At 37.3% G+C, this 18967-nt stretch overlaps 1 protein-coding gene across 2 annotated transcripts in view; it reads right to left on the bottom strand.

Moving 5' to 3' along the window:
• Nucleotides 1–18967, bottom strand: part of Adamts6 (ADAM metallopeptidase with thrombospondin type 1 motif 6) — a 198063-nt gene that overhangs the window by 31039 nt on the left and 148057 nt on the right. For both annotated transcript variants that reach the window (XM_021180030.2, XM_029468413.1), the window contains 2 exons: nucleotides 15895–16058; nucleotides 14842–14980 (listed from right to left, as the gene is read on the bottom strand). In XM_021180030.2, coding sequence (XP_021035689.1) covers nucleotides 14842–14980; nucleotides 15895–16058 — 303 coding nt within the window. The remainder of the gene's footprint in view (nucleotides 1–14841; nucleotides 14981–15894; nucleotides 16059–18967) is intronic.

The raw sequence follows: 18967 nt of genomic DNA, 5'->3' as shown, positions 1-18967 counted from the left end.
TATTAGCATAACTAAAACATTCTCATTCTACAATTTACAAAATTCTTATGCATATGCTTATGATTATTGGCAGAAGTATCCACTACAACTTGCTCACACTTCACAAAATGCAATCACACACACACACACACACACACACACACACAGACTTTTATTTAGTATAAATAATTAGCAGAGATTTACATTTCACTTTTATATAAATTATAGCTATGTATGTAATTTCAAAAATGTTTTCTAGGTAATATTTACTGTTAAAACTTAAGAAAATAGGCAAAACCACACTGAATCAAATAAATATTGAGAATAGTCTTATGTCATTGTTCTGGAGCCTAGAGCTCTTTGGTTATTTGGTAAGACCCAGTGATTATACCTTAACAATACACAGACTCACAAGTAAATTTCCCACCTCAATGTGGTTGGTGTATCATTCGCTCTGAACAAAATATAAGACACTTGTGCTTCTTAAACGACTTTGAACTTCATATTAAGCATTAAAAGTTGACTCATCTTTGGCTGTACATTCCATACATATATCCTTAAGAACTAGGAATAAGGGGCTTCTAGGTTTTTATAATTTCAATATGCTATTTTTTGATAAATAAAAATTAATGTCCTTGAAAAGATAACTAAAATTGTTTTATAAGGATATTTTTCCTTACACTCATTAATTTTCTTCTAAAATGCTGTACCAATGTGGCATTAACCAATTTCTAATCACCCCACAGCATTACATTGTGTTCATTTAATAGCGTTCATATTTTCAGCTTGTATCCATACACTTGGCAGGTTGACTGTTTTCCTGTTTTGATCTTAAGTCAGTATCAACAGGATAACCATAAACAAATGAACCTAAATGGACTGATTTTTAAACACAGTGTTTAATTAAAGGTGAATATAACTTTTAACTTTAGAAAGTAGAAAATACAATGGAAATAATCTAAGTGAACAAGAAAAATGGAGTTTAGAATGTTTCCATATGGCAGCCCGTCCCACAACATCCAGAGGAAGCTCCAGTCCCAGGCGCTCTAACACACCCAGGATCAGAGGATCAGAGGTGGGGATGACACAACATCTGTTCCAACACCACCGGGAGTAATTGGGACCAGTGGGATCTAGGGATGCAGGACCTGCCCGACCAGTGCCATTGGTTCCTTCCAGCCTGAGTCGGTGCTCTGGTCAGATCTTGGGCCTGAACTCTGCAGCCAGACCCACAACACCAAGAGGAAATTCCACTCCCAGGCGCTCTAACACACCCAGGATCCCAGGATCCCAGGGGCTTGGTCACACCAGAATCTCAGGGTCCCAGAGGAAGCTTGACTCCCAGGAGCTCTGACACATCCAGGATCTCAGGATCACAGGATCCCAGAATCACAGCATCCCAGAGACAGCTGCACTCTGAGGAGTTCTGACACAACCAGGATCACAGGAAGGACAGGCTCCAGTCAGATATAGCTAGGACAGGGAGCACTAGCAAGAACCAGATGGCGGGAGGCAAGCATAATAACATAAGCAACAGAAACCAAGGTTACTTGTCATCATCTGAACCCAGTTCTCCCACCACAGTGAGCTCTGGATACCCTAACACACCACAAAAGCAAGATTTTGATTTAAAATCACATCTCATGACGATGATAGAGGACATCTCTAAGATGTCCATCTTTTAAGAAGGACATAAATAACTTCCTTAAAGAAATACAGGAGAATGCAGGTAAACAGGTAGAAGCCCTTAAAGAGGAAACACAAAAATCCCTTAAAGAATAAGAGGAAAACAAAGCCAAACAGGTGAAGGAACTGAACAAAACCATCCAGGATCTAAAAATGGAAATAGAAACAATAAAGAAATCACAAAATCACAACGGGAGACAACCCTGGAGATAGAAAACCTACAAAAGAGATCAGGAGTCATAGATGCAAGCATCACCAACAGAATACAAGTAGATGAGAGAATCTCTGGTACAGAAGATACCATAGAAAACATTGACACAACAGTGAAAGAAAATGCAACATGCAAACAATTTCTAACCCAAAACATCCAGGAAATTCAGGACACAATGAGAAGACCAAATATAAAGAAAATAGATATAGAAGAGAGACTAAATTAAAGGACCAGTACATTATCTTCAAAAAAATTATAGAAGACCAGGGCTACACAGAGAAACCCTGTCTCGAAAAACAAAACAAAAGAAAAATTATAGAGGAAAACTTCCCTAACCTAAAGAGAGAGATGCCCATGAACATACAAGAAGCCTACAGAACCCTGAATAGACTGGACCAGCAAAGAAATTCCTCCCGACACATAATAATCAAAACACCAAATGCACTAAACAAAGAAAGAATATTAAAAGCAGTAAGGGAAAAAGATCAAGTATCATATAAAGGCAGACCTATCAGAATTACACCAGAGACTATCAAAGCCAGAAGGTCCTGGGCAGATCTCATACAGACCCTAAGAGACAACAAATGCCAGCCCAGGCTACTATACCCAGCAAAACTCCCAATTACCATAGATGGAGAAACCAAGGTATTCCATGACAAAACCAAATTTACACAATATCTTTCAACAAATATAGCCCTTCAAAGGATAATAAAGGGGAAACTCCAACACAAGGGAAGAAAATACACCTTAGAGAAAGCAAGAGAGTAATCTTTCAACAAACCTAAAAGAAGATAGCCACATGAACAGAATTCCACCTCTAACAACAAAAATAGCAGAGAGTAACCATCACTTTTCCTTAATATCTCTTAACATCAATGGACTCAACTGCCTATTAAAAAGACATAGACTAATAGACTGGATACACACACAATCAGGACCCAGCATTTTGCTGCATACAGGAAATGCACCTCAGTGAAAAAAACACTACCTCAGAGTAAAAGGTTGGAAAACAATTTTCCAAGCAAATGGTCCCAAGAAACAAGCTGGGGTAGCCATCTAATATTGAACAAAACTGACTCAATAGAAACAGATGTATAAAAGTTGGGGTCATAGACAGAGGCACTTGGCACTTCAAACGAGCAGAATGCATAGAAACAAACACTCATCTAGGACTTATTGGCTATTCTGAGTCTTTTGTTGCTCCATATCAAATTGAGGATTTTCTTTCTATTTATGTGAAGAATGTGATGAGGATGTTGATTGTGATTTCATTGAATCAGTAAATTGTTTTGGTAGGAAGATCTTTTTTCACAATGTTAATTCTACCAAGCTATAAGCTTGGGAGGTCTTCAAATTCTAGTATGTTTCTTAATCTCTTCCTTCACATATTTAAAGTTTTCATTGTAGAGTCTTTTTTTTTTTACCTCTTTTGTTATGTATATTCTAAATATTTTATTTGAGAGATTGGCAAGAGGAGTGTGTCCATGATCTCTTTCTCAGCATGCTTATTACTCATATGTATTAAGACTGGTAAATTTTGTAACTAAATTTTGTATCATAACACGTTGCTGAAATTATTGATAATTTCTACAATTTTTATAGTCAAATTTTGGGAACATTGGGTATAAGATAATATAATCTTCAATTGAAAATAATTTGACTTAATATTTTCCCATTGTATCCCTTCTCTTGCCTTATTGCTCCAGCTAATGCTTCACTCACATTATGGATGGGCAGTAGGGACAGTGGGCAGTCCTCTCCCATTCCTGACTTTAATGGGGCTTATTAATGGTTTTATTCATTTAGGATGATATTGGCCATGAGTTTGTCATACATATCCTTTATCATGTTGGAATATGTTTCCTACAGCCCTACTTGTTCTAGGGCTTAAGAATGCATGTTGAATTTTATCAAAGATGTTTTCTTTCTTTCTTTCTTTCTTTCTTTCTTTCTTTCTTTCTTTCTTTCTTTCTTCCTTTCTTTCTTTCTTTCTTTTTCTGTTTCCATTAAGATGATCATATGATTCTTATATATATATTTTGTCCATGTATTTGGTTAATTACGTTTTTCTTATATATGTTAAAAAATAAAATAAGATGTACAACTAAAAAAACAAAAACAAAACCTCCTCCTGACTGCCTGGAAGTCAGTATTCTGCTAGCAGCCCTCAGATGGCGTAGAGCTCCTCCTGCACCATGCCTGCCTGGATGCTGCCTTGCCCCTGCCTTGATGGTAATGGACTGAACTTCTCAACCTGTATGCCAGCCCCAATTAAATGTCGGTCTTATAAGAAAAAAAAAAGAGTCGAAGACGAGCTATCATTTAAGGAGCACATAGTCATTTATATTATAAAGAATAATGATAGCTGGTATGAAGGAGAAGGACTGCTAACATCTACTATGAACTGTATTGATTAATTTTTCTTTGTCTTACTTTTAAAGTAGGTTTTTACTATTAGTCATATCATGGTACTATGTGGCTTAGAGAAGAAATTTGTTCATGTCTTCAGGATATGCTTATTGGTATATGTGAATGTATAAGAATGAATCTTTGAGAGAGCTTGTGATTTGTTAAACAGCAAGTTATGCAAGAAGCTGTACAAAACTGACTATGCCTGTGTACTTATACCATGATAACTTTATAACCTTACCAAATATCCTGGGAAATTGAACATATTATATTGAACAAATTATAACTTCTATTATACATCAGTACTAATGAATGTCAGACTAATATTAAAATTAATAAGAAAATGTAGAAAAAAAGAATGTTTGCATATGATCATGTCTCATGTACATATAACCTATTTTAAAGTCATGTGTAAAACACTGCTAAGTTTATTTTAAACCTCTCTGTGATCTAAATTTACACAAGATTAGTGTGCTTTCAAATCCATAGTTTATTAGCAAAATGCATAAGATATAACCAGTCACTGCACACCAAATGGAAAAAAAATTTCATGTCTCAGTGTTTCTATCCCCTAGAGAGTGGCAGATGATCTGAGAATTTAATTGATGAAATTAAAAGTATACTGACTATATTTTTCTCTTAAAAACCTAAAGTTATTAGCATAAAACTGTATTTATGCAATCCCACCATGTTACAAAAATATAATTAACTTAAAACATGAAAGTATAAATAATTTATTTGTTTTGATAATACATATTGACTTTAAAACTATTTTAGAAAGAGTATATACTATTTAGAGCCTCTTAATTTGCCTATCTTTCATTTCTGATATTTAAGGATCAAATACAATGAATGATGGTTTCAAGTTTAGATATGTAAATGTAAGTCTGGGCTAGAAATGCAGCTGCTCAGTGAGAGATGAGGCTCAGTAATACAGATTTGGCTAACATGTGCAAGACACTGGCTCTAATTCCCAACTCTGAGAGGAAAGAGAGAGAGAGAGAGAGAGAGGAGAGGAGAGGAGAGGAGAGGAGAGGAGAGGAGAGGAGAGGAGAGGAAAGGAAAGGAAAGAGAAGAAGAGAAAAGTACCCCTCGCTTTTGGTCTGGAGTTTTAAGTTCATCAGATCTTATATGCCAACAGTTTAAAGTTACTTTTGACTACCAAAGCCTCTGTTCTACAATGCAGAGGCATTGTAGAAATGCCTCTCGAATTACTGCTTTAAGTACACAATAGCAAATAGTTTTTAGTGGCATTTTGTAATAGTATATGACACAGGAAAAAGAGCAAGGAATCCAGAGAATGGCAAGTAAGTACTGGATGGAACTGTTTATTGTTCTCACTGTGAGGTGGATGTCTCAGGTGAGGAAACTTTACAGCTCAGGCCAATGCTGAGGGGAGCCTCAGGGAGCAGTGTCCTCCTTGCTTTTGGTAATTATATACCTTTACAGATTTATTTCTAATATTGCTCTCCTCATGTCAGTCACCATTTTAAAAGTAGAAAAAGGAAGTTAGTGTTTGAATATTGAGCTTGAAACAGTGGCATGTGTTAGCCCAGGAAGTATGAACACTGACCAGCAGTGCTCAAGGGCAGGAGAAAGATCGAGGGATTCCCAATGCTACAAGACCGACCATTTCAGTCCTAAGTGGACAATATCAGAACACATGATTAAGTCAGTATGGGAAAGAAAGAGAGCTATAAATGTACACTTGGGATTGATAGGCTAACTGATCTCCAAATAATTGAATGGAGTGGCACAATGTGTCATCTCTCCCCAAGAAACAGATTTCTGGAGAGGGAGAGAAGGGAATACTCAGGGTTTACACTAAGAATGTGGCTGGTGGCTAAGGCAATAATTTGCTTAGCCACAGCATCTAAAATAGTTAGCAACCAAGACAACATTCTATAACCACAACATACATAGCATATGGCCAGTAATATTAACTTAATCCCTATATTCAACGCAGATAGCATTCAAAGAATGACAAGTGCCAGGAAAAAAAACTGTTTGCTTTGCCTTCAAGACCTGGAATCTGGCTGTTCTGTTGTGTGATTATTGGCCAGACACACACATTTGCAGGACACAGCAAAGCCCATCTGCCTTGGATCTAAGAGCTGGCACCCAGAGTACCAATCAACTCCACCCACATGGCTTCCTTCTTTGAAGAGCCTACTGCTCATTTTTAAAGTCAGTCAAAAGCTGCTTTTCTCTGCTTCCAAGTGTTTTCCTTCTGTCCTAGGCAACAGTGGATGCCCTGAGGAAACAGAATGATCAAAGTGGAAATGTTACTCTAAAAATAGTGTACATGTCATTGTTAGCCATGGTGGCATATGCCTTTAATCCCAGATTTGGGAAGTAGAGGCAGGTGGATGTCTGCGAGTTCTAGGCCATTCTGGTCTATATAGCAGCCAGGGCCACATTGTGAGATCCTGTCTAAAAACAAATATCTTTTTTTTCTAGAGAAATTGTGTTTACTGAAGGTAAATGAGGATAGGGCACATACACAATAGATTTATTTGAGATCACAGCACACATAGAAGTACAGTAACATCATTCATGAAAAAAATTGTCTAAGTTAATCTGACCCATTAAGTTCTATCAGTGTTTAAAGGTATGAATTTAATTATTATGTGGAAAGGTAAAATCTTGGCCTCAATCAGAGTACATTAAAATGCAGTGGAAAGGATAAAGGTCATTATATTACCTTACCTAGTAAAATACTGCATTTTCAAGTCTATTTCAAGTCTATTTCTAGATATTTTTAGTTGTACACTCCTCTCATTTTGTTAAATTACTGGGTGATTTTGCACTTTCGAATCTTCATAATATAAGAACTCTCATAATCAATTGAGTATGATGCCCCTTCCACCTCACTCTATCTTGTTTCTATGTTTTCCTTCACCTCCAACTGCTCTTAGCTCTAGGCAGTGAAGGACCTAAGACAAATTTTCATTTCTTTTTGCAAAATGCAACAATCAAATTAGATGGCCTCTAGTGTTTCTTGCCTAAACATGCTCTAGTTTACTTTTGCCCTTTCTCTTTATTTCAATAGTTCAGATTTTTGAAGCCCTCTCCTGCTCTGTCTGTGTTCTCCTTGTATTCTAGAGTATAGGGCTGAGGATATAGCTCAGGGTAGGTCACTTGCCTAGTATGTATGAAGCCCTTAATTTAATCCCAGCAACATCAGAGACTGAGATAATGAGAGAGACAGATGGAAAGAGAGAGAAAGAGAGAGTCAGAGACAGCCACCACCAACACAAACCCTCAACCTGTTGGATTTTGTTTTCCTCTATTTCAGATTGGCATTTATCTATTTTCACTTTCTAGTGTATGCCTAATAGTGTCAGTTATTTACAAAATCAAGCCCTATAAGACTCACTTGTATGAAATGACCTCTTAGTGATGTTAAATGTGTTAGACATTTTAGGATTGGCAAAGAAATTCATTGGACACTTAATTCAATTACGTATAAGACATTTTTCTCTGCTTCATCTGGTACTTTGAGAGTATCTCCTTTGAGTTGTGTATCATCTCCAGCCTAAAGACTGTATTATGCTTCTCTCTCACTTTTTCCTATTCTCTCTTCTTCTTCTTCTCTCAGGAGAGTTTAAAATGAAGTCCACTTAGCCTCAAACTCTCTACGTAGCTCAGACTACTTACTTTTAACGCACCAATTTCCTATTTTGGTCTCCTAAAGTGCAGAGATTATAGGCATGATGTGGTTCAATATTTCATCTTTTTACTAATTACCTTATAAGCAATTTAAAGTGTCCATTCAGAATGGACTTACTACCATTAAAGTTTACATTATATCTGTATTGTATCATTTTTGTAAGTAAAATATATGGCATCAAATGATATCACCATAGAAATGATGAAGAAATATTTAATGTTTCATAGGCTAAGACAATTTATATGATAAACTCATTAAGATAGTTTAAAAATTATTTATAAATTATTATAGAATATTACATAAACTTAAGTCACAAAGACTTGCTATCAGAGACCATTTTAAATATATTTTATCTTTTCTGTTTTCCTTCCTTTCACTTTGTGTTTTAATCATACACCAGCCTTAGACTGAATTGAGAGAGACAGAGGAATTTAATAGTAACTTGTGTTGACTAGAACCAGTGCTACTGTGATTTCATAGCTGGAACATGAAAACATGAAAAGGAATACTACTTTGTAGCAACCCATGAGCGCCTATCGTGTCTTTGGCAAACCCAAAATAGTAGTTGGAACCAACTTCCCAAGGTCAGAGAGTAGAAAGCAGCTCCAAAATAGAAAAATCTAGATGAATCAGGCAATGATGCATATAATAAAATTTTAAAAATCCCTACCAGGAAAGAAGAAATGCATAAAACAACGCTCTCTCTCTCTCTCTCTCTCTCTCTCTCTCTCACACACACACACACACACACACACACACACATATACATGCATACATATGCACACACAAAATAGGCTTGTTGGGTTGGGGTATAGCTCACTGATATTCTTTGATCTTTAAACAACAACAACAACAAAACATATTCTCTGCAATGACTCTGCCTCCTTTCTCTTCCTCAATCTAGCACAGCTTTAACTCATCTTTCTTCTTATGATCTGCAATGTAATGTTTAACAGTGAAAGAACACTATAAGAAACATTTAAAAACGAGTTCTTTGGTATGAAATTCTTTCACATCTCAAAGAGAAACAAAGGAAAGCCTAGGGGGAAAACTGCTGTGGACAGACAATCAGGACACTTAGTGATCTAATGGAGGACAGGCAGAACTTGTTACAGTTACACTCAAAGTGTAAACAAGTAACACATACACAATATTATAGGTATTCCTCTTTTCTTCTCACTGTCAGTGAATAATTAATTCCTTGGCAGCAAAACAGGTCAAAGTTAAAGACCATGCTAAAGACTCTTGATTAGTGGTCTTGGTAGGCTTTCCTATAAAATTGCAAGGGCTAAATGAAGTGAGAGAAGTTGGGTAGGTCATGAAGATGGTAAAAGGATGGTTTAGTAGTGGAAAATTGCAAGACAGAACAGAAAATTATCATGAATATTGCTGTTCTCTGCAAGATTCATTCTCTAAGAAACAGTACTGTCTTAAAAAGGGGTTCCTTTTTAATTAAAGCTACGAAAAGAAGTGCTAGGAATTTTCATAAACACTGAGGTATAACAGGAGTTGCACGCTTCTGACATTCTAACTTGTAGCTTAAGTTGGTTGACTATAACAGCCATTTATAAGTTGAGCATATCTTATTCAAACTGCTTGAGACCTGAGTGTTTCCATTTTATATTAATGTAGACTTTACAATATTTGCATAGAGTTCACTGGTTGAGCTTTCTTAACCTGAAAAATCTCACCTCCAAAATGCTGTAAAATACTAAATTCTGGTGGTGTCCTCAGATCTGGGACGCTCTGCTCCTACTCATTTTAGTTATATAAGTATCAGAGGAAGTTGAAATTGCAATGAAAACCTTTGCAAACTGTTTAGCACAGTTGCAATTAGTTTTGAAAGTATTAATTAGATGTGATAAATGATCCACCAGGTAAATAAAAAACATAAACAAATTGAGCTCCAAATATACTTTCTATGGCATGTCCAAGTCAATGGCCACACTAATTAAAATCATGGATTGCCACTTTCCCACTTTCCCAATCCACTCAATGATGTTGGTCTCTGTTTCCCACCCCAAATCCTCACTCCTGAATCTCATCAATCTTTGAATTTAACTGGTAGCCAATTAATAAGAGATGTTAGCTTTCTGAGGGCTAAAACTTTTAATCCAAATCAATAATTTTTAATTATGGACTGCACCTTAGAATTTTCCAGGGATCTTTAAAAAAAATTGATGTTCAGACTAAACTCCTAGCCATTTATAAGCGATGGAGTGTCAGAGGGAGTCCAAGTATCAGGGCCTCAGGAGCATTTAGAGTACTGGTCTTTCCAACCTGTGGCAAGTTAAGAGCTGATTTGGGGGGAAAGTTTTTGAACAAACTCAAGCTGGTGAAGGAGATACTTGGGTGGATATATAGCAAGTTACACTATAAAGGTGCTAAGTGGTGAAGAGAAAGCAATTATTATTATTAGGGAAACACTATGTTAAAATATTACTAACTAGCCTCTACTGCTGCATCTCTAATTTAAAATTTATTTAAATTGAAGTTTATTTATGTAATAAAGTTAGTCATAGCAAAGGTTATTTAGTGTGGTTGTTCGGGATGATCAAAGGATTCCAGGTATCACAATATGTTTTATAAACTATACATTTTTCATTTGTTATTAAACAGTCACATTGCAAAGCCACCTGTAATTAAATAAAGATTATCATGTGGCTTTACTAGGCATTTGGATCTAGCCTAGTTACTGACACAAGGCTCCTAAACTATCAAGACCGGTGCTCCTGAGTCAGAAACAGTTTGTTTCTTAAAACTGTGTGTTTTAAGATACTCTCGTAGTAGTTGTCCCTTAACTTTGCCCCTAAGTATTGCCCCTTAACTTTGATTGCTGGAGAAGGGAGTTTGAATGGGATTGTGGGAAACACACACTCATACAAATATTGGTAAAGAGGAGGCAGGTGATGACTGAAGCCAGTGGGTAAGGATAAAGTAATTGCTAGTTTTACCACCAAAAGCCATGGAGCAAATGTTATATGGCATGAATTACTATTTCAAGACAGGTTCTGCATTTTTATCATAAAATAATATACTTTCAGAATTAAGCTGACCTTAATTAATTAACACACGATTATGATCATTAATTCAATAGTAGCACATTGGAAACAAATTCTAGAAGAAGTAACAAGGTTTATGAAAGAAGGAAAGTCTTAATTTTGTGAGTTTTTCACAGAATAATTACAGTTTATCTGTAAGTCACATTAATCCTGAAGACAACACCTCATAGCATCTTAATGTTCCTGATCAACTCAAGGAAGTACTTCATCACTGACTCAGAGTAACTGACTCATCGCCAATGTTTCCTGTATATTAGATTTGTCATCAGGTCTGCTAAGCTACAGAAAAACAGGTTTTAATTCCTTATCTTAAAATATCTCATCACAGGAAACTATCATTCTTGTTCCCTGACTCACAGTTCAAAAGGCCTTGGTGTCAGTGAAGTCTGCCTAGAACACTGATGAACAGTAACACAAAGGAGTCTTAGGAGACTCCAGCTACAAGTTTTTTTGAGAGTTCTTCTGGTGCTTTTTTCATTTAAATTCTTGAGAGCTTCAAGGATCCCAGTACTTCCCAGTACCTCCCTGGGAAGATCAAAGTAAAATGTCATAATTAATAACTGACTTTAATTTTTATCCCTAGTTTCTGAGTCTAGTTTCTAAGTCCTTTTTACCATTATGGTAAATGAATCTGGACTCTTCTTTGATTAACATTCCTGAGCCCTAAGGAACATTACTTCTTTCAAATATACACAAGTATTTAAAATATCTGGAATTAACAGTAGAGGCACATATAGGAAAAATAAGTTCAATAGCTGGTATCTATAATATGTTATCTACCCTAGGACACCCAATTTCCTACAGTGGGAAAAGAAGATGTATACATACTTTTTGATCATTGGTTTTAGTTGTCAAATTGATACAATCTCGTATTACCTGGAAAGGGAATCTCAGGGAAGAATTGACTAGACCAGGCTGGCTTGTGGGCATGTCTGAGGGGGATTGTATTGATTAATAGGAAAACATACCCACTGTGGGTGACACCATTCCCTGGGAAAGGGTTATTAGACAAAGCAAGCGGAGCACTGGATGCATGCATGCATTCACTGTGCTCTGCTCTTGACTGTGAATGTAATGTGAGTAGCTGCTTCAAGTTCCTGTGTGTTGACTTTTGGCTTCACTGCCATGATGGACTGTAATTTATAACTGTGATTAAATAGATTCTTTCTTTCTTATGTTGTTTTTGTCAGAGTATTTTATCACATCAACTGGAAATGAAAATAAGGCATTTGTCAAAATTATTGCTTCATGGCTTTATGGGTGCTCATAAGCATTTACTGTCTATAAATGCTTTTTCCCCTAGAATGTTCCAGATATTGTTCTAGAGCAACATTAGCTCTCAAAGATTCAGATTTCAGTGACCAGTCCTTGAAGTCTATGTCTACAGTGCTAGGTTTCAGTTGCTCTGAAAGCCAGAAACAGTGATCCAAAATCTTGTGTGAGCAGAGAACTATCTGGAGAGCTTGTGAAAACACAGTCCCTCCTCAAAGATTCTCTACAGAAGGTCTGAAATGAAGGCCCCAGATCAGCTTTTCAAATGAATCCCTAACTGAACTGAGACAGCTGGTCCCCAGATAGCATCTGGATGACCAAGACAAATGACAGTTCTGCACACCACATCTGCCAACTTTCAACCACTGACTTCCCTCTCTCAACAAAAACAATAGCCCCATAAATGCTCATAATCACTCACACTCAGGCAGAGTTTGGGTTCCCAGAACCACCTCAGATACAAGATCAGTAGCTCCAGAATCAAAGTAGTTTACACTGTGGAAAAGAAACCTCTCCTTCCAGGGGATTTGCTTGATTCCTGTTTTTCTTTGGTTTTCTTCTTTTTTTTTTCTTCCTTACTGACAAATCATTGCCATTTTTCAATGAGTATTATAGAAAAGAATAGCTCATTTAAAACTTTCATACTTTTTACTTCAATAATCTCAGTTTTCTTTTGAATTAAGTTTTCATGCTGCCTCCACTTTTATTGGTCTAATGCTCCCTGAACAAAAAGAATCATGGGTTGAAAAAACATTGGGAATTCATTTAATCTGTCCTTGACTTCTGGCAAGACTGTGTCTAAACCATCCTCCAATATAGCAATTGATCAAAATAAGAACAGGCAGCAGGGCTCTCGTTCAGCATTCTGCTGCATACTTGAAGATACCACCATGCTTCTTTTCCCAAAGCCAGCTGACCTCAGCTTTAGGATATCATTGTTAAAATGCCTACACTTTACGTTATTTGGGCTCATCCTTAGTCAGTCTTTATTCTACTTTACTAAGGGCCTAACTTAAATATATATTATCCTAATGAAGACTTTTGTTGGTAGAAAGGGGAAGCTTAATTTATAGAGTAACTAAAAAGTGATTTAATTAGCAAAGGAAGATTTATGTATAAATCTCAAATATAAGTGCAATGGCATTTACGGGAACAAAAAGTGAATTAGTTAAGGGGAATCTGCAGAAGTATTAATCATTGATTTCATTAAAAGAAGTGACGATGCACCATAGTTTTGAAAACTTTATATCATGAGCCATCAGACATCTCACACATGAAATGTGTGGGAACAGGAGAACTTTTAAAATGACTAACAAGTTCTTCTTAACCATGTTTTATGGTATTTCACATAAGTGAATATTAATAGAGCAATATTCATCTTCTTTTTTTTATTTTTTCATGTTGTGTTGCCCTTACTACTATAATTAGAGTTATAGTAATGAATGACTTTAATTTTTATGAGTTAAAATATGGATTCTACCATATGGGAATCATTTTTCTGAAAGTATTTTTTCCTATTCAAATACTTGAGGTGTTTAGAGATCTAGTGGATAAGGTCCAGAGAATGCATATACTTTGCACAGTTTAGAATGGGAATGTGTTATTTATGTCAATTTCAGCACTCTGACTGTTATTATTTTAGATGTGTGCTTTGGTTTTGGAATGGTGAGGTACTCTCAGCCTCCTTGGCCATGAAGGATGGGTTGCTCCTTGCCTACTGTAACAGCTCTGTGGTGGAGGTGGTGCACTTAGTCTCCAGAGAGAAGGAAGATGCTGCTTTCACAGCACTTCTACTCACCAGTCCATGAAGCAGCAAGGGTGTTGGCTTTGAAGGAAGCCAACTGTCCTGCTCTCCCAGCCAGAGGTAAAGAATTGCATTGGTGGCCACTAGAGGGAGGAGGATTAGGAATAGAGTAAATTGTGGGGAAAAGGCACCCATGAAAAACGCACATGGGACAACCAACACATCACCAACCACTGCCTAACAGCTATGTCTACCTCACTGAGGGATTATCATGGGGTCACTAACATCATTATCCCAGAGACCCAGACAACAGGAATTATGTAGCATCCCAGTATATTGCCCCTTAACTTTGATTGCTGGAGAAGGGAGTTTGAATGGGATTGTGGGAATCACACACTCATACACACACAAACATACAAGCACACATACATTCACATGCCCCATTACAACAAGTTGCATCTGTGATGTATGATTCTTGCTGGTTTTTAACTTAAAACTTGTGATGTTCTTTACCAAAAATGTGTTCATGAAAAGCAAACAGCCCACCTTCAAGATAGTCTTGGAGAAGCACCAGCAGAGATACTCATTGTGCCAAGATGTATTTTACCAACAAATCTGTGTAAATTACATGAGGTTGAAAGAAACAGAATGTAATATAATTAAGCAAAGTTTCTTTTGCTAAATTACAGCTTGAAGCAAACCTGCAAAAAATGTTTTCAATTAGCTTCTTTAGCAAACAAAACACAGCTCGGAGTAGGTTTTGCTCCCACACTGCCAGCTGTGGGCTGCCTAGTGGGTGTCTTACCTCCAGCACAAGTAGCAGAGCACTCCGCCCAGGGCTGATAAGTCCACATGAAGCCAACTTCATTATCTCCACTGCCAGTACGAACGATGGGAACATTGAACTTGTACCTAATTCCCAAATTCTGTTCTTGGAGTAGAACCTGCCATTGAAAACAACTGGTGAAGATAATTAAAATACAATGAGCCTTCATTCAGATATGTCTTTTTTTCTTCTGAAGAGGAAAATGCCACAGAGCAAGTCTTTTCAGGGGATTTGGAACATTTAATTTACTTATTGACTTTAGCTCTTGACAATCTCACTCTGTGGTCCAGGCTGACCATAAACTCACCACAACTTAAAAATTATTACATTCCTGTTTATTTATTGAGGGGTGTGTGTGTGTGAACATATGCCTTGGAGCATGTACAGATGTAGAGGTCAATTTGCCATAATTAGTTCTCTCCTTCTATTGTGTGGACCATGGGGATTGAACTCAGGTTGTCAGGCTTGGTGGCAAATGTGCTTATCTGATAAGGCTTAAAGACAACTTTAAATCAAATGAGTTTATATAAAGTGTTCTTTTTTTTCCCATTCATGAATAGTTTGTCACTGTTTTTATTTATACTGTAGAACAAAAAAACTTTTACTTAAAACTGAGCAGTGGTGAACACCTTTAATCCCAACACTTGGGAGGCAGAGGCAGGCTGATCTCTATGATTTGAACCTAGCCTGGTCTACAGAGTGAGTTCCAGAATAGCTAAGGTTATCCAGAGAAACCCTGTCTCAAACAAACAAATCCCCAAAACCAAAAACCAAACCAAACCAACAAAAACACCAAGCCAAACCAAACATAACCTCCCCTCACACTTTTACTCATGAAAACCTGAGAAGATAAAAGCCATCCTGAAAGAGACCTATGGCCTTTACTCTGCAGTCTCTACGCCCTTGTGTAAATCATTTTACATTCATTCCCTTAATTCCATCACCTGTAAAAGAGAGCTGATTAAACTTGACCCTTTTCTACCCTATAATATGGAAATTACAGTAAAAACATAATGGCATAGACATATTTACCATTACAATGAGGTTCTCGGAGGTGGGTCCTAGAGCTTCCAAAGATTCTGGTTCATCTGTCGGTCTCTTGTAGTGAAAAGCTGTCCCCGAAACATCAAATTTCCTAGGCCAGTCAATAGTCCAGGCACCATTAATATAGTAATCATCCCCTTCAGATTTTAAAGCTAGAAAAGAAAACAGAAATCCACCTAAATATTTGAAATTTCATTTATCAATATATCGTGTATCAACTATGCACTATAGTTTATAATGAACACCCATTTTATTAATAAATGATGCTAGGCCATTTTCCCCCACCTCTCCTCCTCTCCCTTCTGTCTCTCCTTCCCCTGTTTTCTTTTATTCCTCTCAAATAGTGACAGACTTTATTACAGGAAGATTTCTACTTGGGGTCCCACCCTCTTAAATTAAAAAGTGCAGAGAAAAATGGGACTTGGTCAATATCTAAATCCTGGGTCCCCATGGCAGGAAATAGGTGATAGCTAGATTGGATGAGGGTAGAAAGCCAGGGGCCTTACTTCCTCCATCCATGAACAAGACTGTGGAAACCAGACACTGAGAAACTGTGGAGCCACAGGGTAAGGTAAGATGACACCAAGCACATGAGAAACCTGGGGTAGCTATGGTCTAAAGCCAGCCTGGGGTGCAGAACAAAAAAGGGCAGCCACTGAGGTTATGGGCACCCTTGCTATATGTCTGAGACAAGCTCTCTCTATGAACCTAGGGCTGGACTTGTAAGCCTCCCCCCCATAACCTACTAGGTGCTTGGTCTACAGAAGTATGGGAGGCCACCATATCATCTGCTGACCATTTTAAATACAAACTGGAATCAGCAGCTGTGACGTCTACATTAGTTCTGTACAATAATGGGTCCATGTAAGAGTCAGGCAGGAATGGGGAGGGGCTTAGGTGTCCCTATCAATCACTGCTGAACTACATGCTACAGATAGATCCAGGAAAAAGGGACTTGCTGCCTTCAGTTTATATCCACTGGTGACCCCATTAGCCTCCAGTGGATACTTTCAGTTCGACAGCCACACAGATGATCCTGGTTCAACTAAATAAATGGTCATAAAACAAAACTACAAGTAATAAATTTGAGAAAGGGAATGGGGAGTTTGACAGGGATGGGAGTATGTACAGGAAAGAGGGTAATAATGAATTATATGTTTGCAATTGTCCAAGAACAGAATTAATAATAATGAAACTAAATGTGAACGAAAGAACATCAATAATCTTTCATATGAATGTTGAGGGTAATTGCCTAAAAATCATTGGTGGAAACAAAAGACACATTTACAGGGGAGGGGAAGCAAGGCATTAAAATATTTAAAAACCCACTTTGCAGGAGGGTAGAAGTGAGGGGCAGACTTTCCTTTTTAAATATCAAAAGAGTGATTAAGTGGCCATGGTGTGGGAAGACTTGTGATCCTGGCACACAGACAACAGAGCCTCTCTACAAAACTCATAAATTAACTACTGATAAATCTATCAGCTTCTCTGAAGAATCAGCACAAAGGGACTGAATGAACTGTGGTATATACCTTTCTAGAACATTATTGTCCTCCCAGCCCCTAGCAAATGTGTAAGCATGTTCTTGCCTTCAGATATGCTGAAAAGATTCATTCACCTTCCCTCATGGCTACTAGACTCTTCAATAAGGCTATACTCATCCCTCTCTCAACTTTCCTCTGTCCTTTTCTCTACTCTCTCACTCAACCTCTCCTCCCTCCCCCTTCCTCTCTCCCTCCCCCCTCTCCTCTCCTCCCCTCTCCTCCCCTTCCCTCCCCTTCCCTCCCCTCCTCTCCTTTCCTCTAAAATAGGGTCTCCTGAGGTAATCCAGGTTTGACTCCCACTCCCAATCCACTTCCAGGTGCTTTAGGCCCATTCTACAGGTGTACTGGGCCTGCTCAGTTTCAACTAGATTTAAGCACTATTTGGTTTTGGTTTTGGGTTTTTTTTTTTTTTTGTTTTTTTTTTTGTATTTTGTATTTTACAATCCTCATTTTCAAGCATTGATTCCCATATTATTCTCCCTCTCTGTCACAACCTCCTTTTCTGTCTCCTTTTCTCTCTTGAGCCCAAGGGCTTACATATCTTAGACAAGTGCTTGATTACTGATCTATATCCCCAATCAATTTCTGTCTTATTAAAAAATAATTCAGAATTAGGTTATGTAAGGACATCTGAACCTTTGTTACAATGTGGTAAGACAAAAACAAATAAACTAAAGTTAAGATGAACAATTGAACTGTCATTTATACCTGTTCAAGGAAAAAGAAAATCAGTTTTCTTCAGTAAATGATACTGGGTATATCAACCACTCCAGGATATGCCTGGAGTGCTGTGTTCAGAAGTAACCAACTTATAATGGGGCTCTACAGGGTTTTTTGGTTTTTGGGGTTTTTTTGCATGTGAGTGTGTGGGTGCTTTGGTTTGATGTTGTTTTTGTTTTTTTGTTTTGGGGTGTGGCTTTATTTTGTTTTCTTGATTTTGGGGGAGTTTGTTGTACTTGGTTTTCATTTGCTTTTTGAGAAAGAACTTAAAAGTTGGGTGGATAGGGGAGAAGGATCTGGAAGGACTTGAGGGGAAGAATATGATCAAAATATATTCAAATTTAAAAATTGTTTTAAATAAAAAACAAAGAAAATAAAAAAAGAAATATTTGCATTCCAACAAAGAAAATTTAATAATCATAATAAAGCACAAACAAGATTTTCCTGAAAGGACCCTGATATAGCTGTCTCAAGTGAGCTATGTCAGTGCCTGGCAAATACATAAGCGGATGCTCACAGTAAGCTATTGGATGGAACACAGGGCCCCCAATGGAGGAGCTAGAGAAAGCACCCAAGGAGCTGAGGGGTCTGCAACCCTATAGGTGGGACAACAATATGAACTAACCAGTACCCCCAGAGCTCGTGTCTCTAGCTGCATTTGAATAGCATTTGGATAGCATTTGAAATGTAAATAAAGAAAATATCTAATAAAAATAAATAAATGAATCTCAAAAAATGTCTTGAAATTTTCTCAAATAAAAAAATTTTAGCCGGGGCCTAGCAAACAGAAGTGGATG

This window comes from Mus caroli, chromosome 13 (assembly GCF_900094665.2).
Source record: "Mus caroli chromosome 13, CAROLI_EIJ_v1.1, whole genome shotgun sequence".
Lineage (NCBI taxonomy): Eukaryota > Metazoa > Chordata > Mammalia > Rodentia > Muridae > Mus > Mus caroli.
The sequence above is the reverse complement of the archived record's forward strand: the minus strand, read 5'-3'. Positions and strand labels throughout refer to the sequence as shown.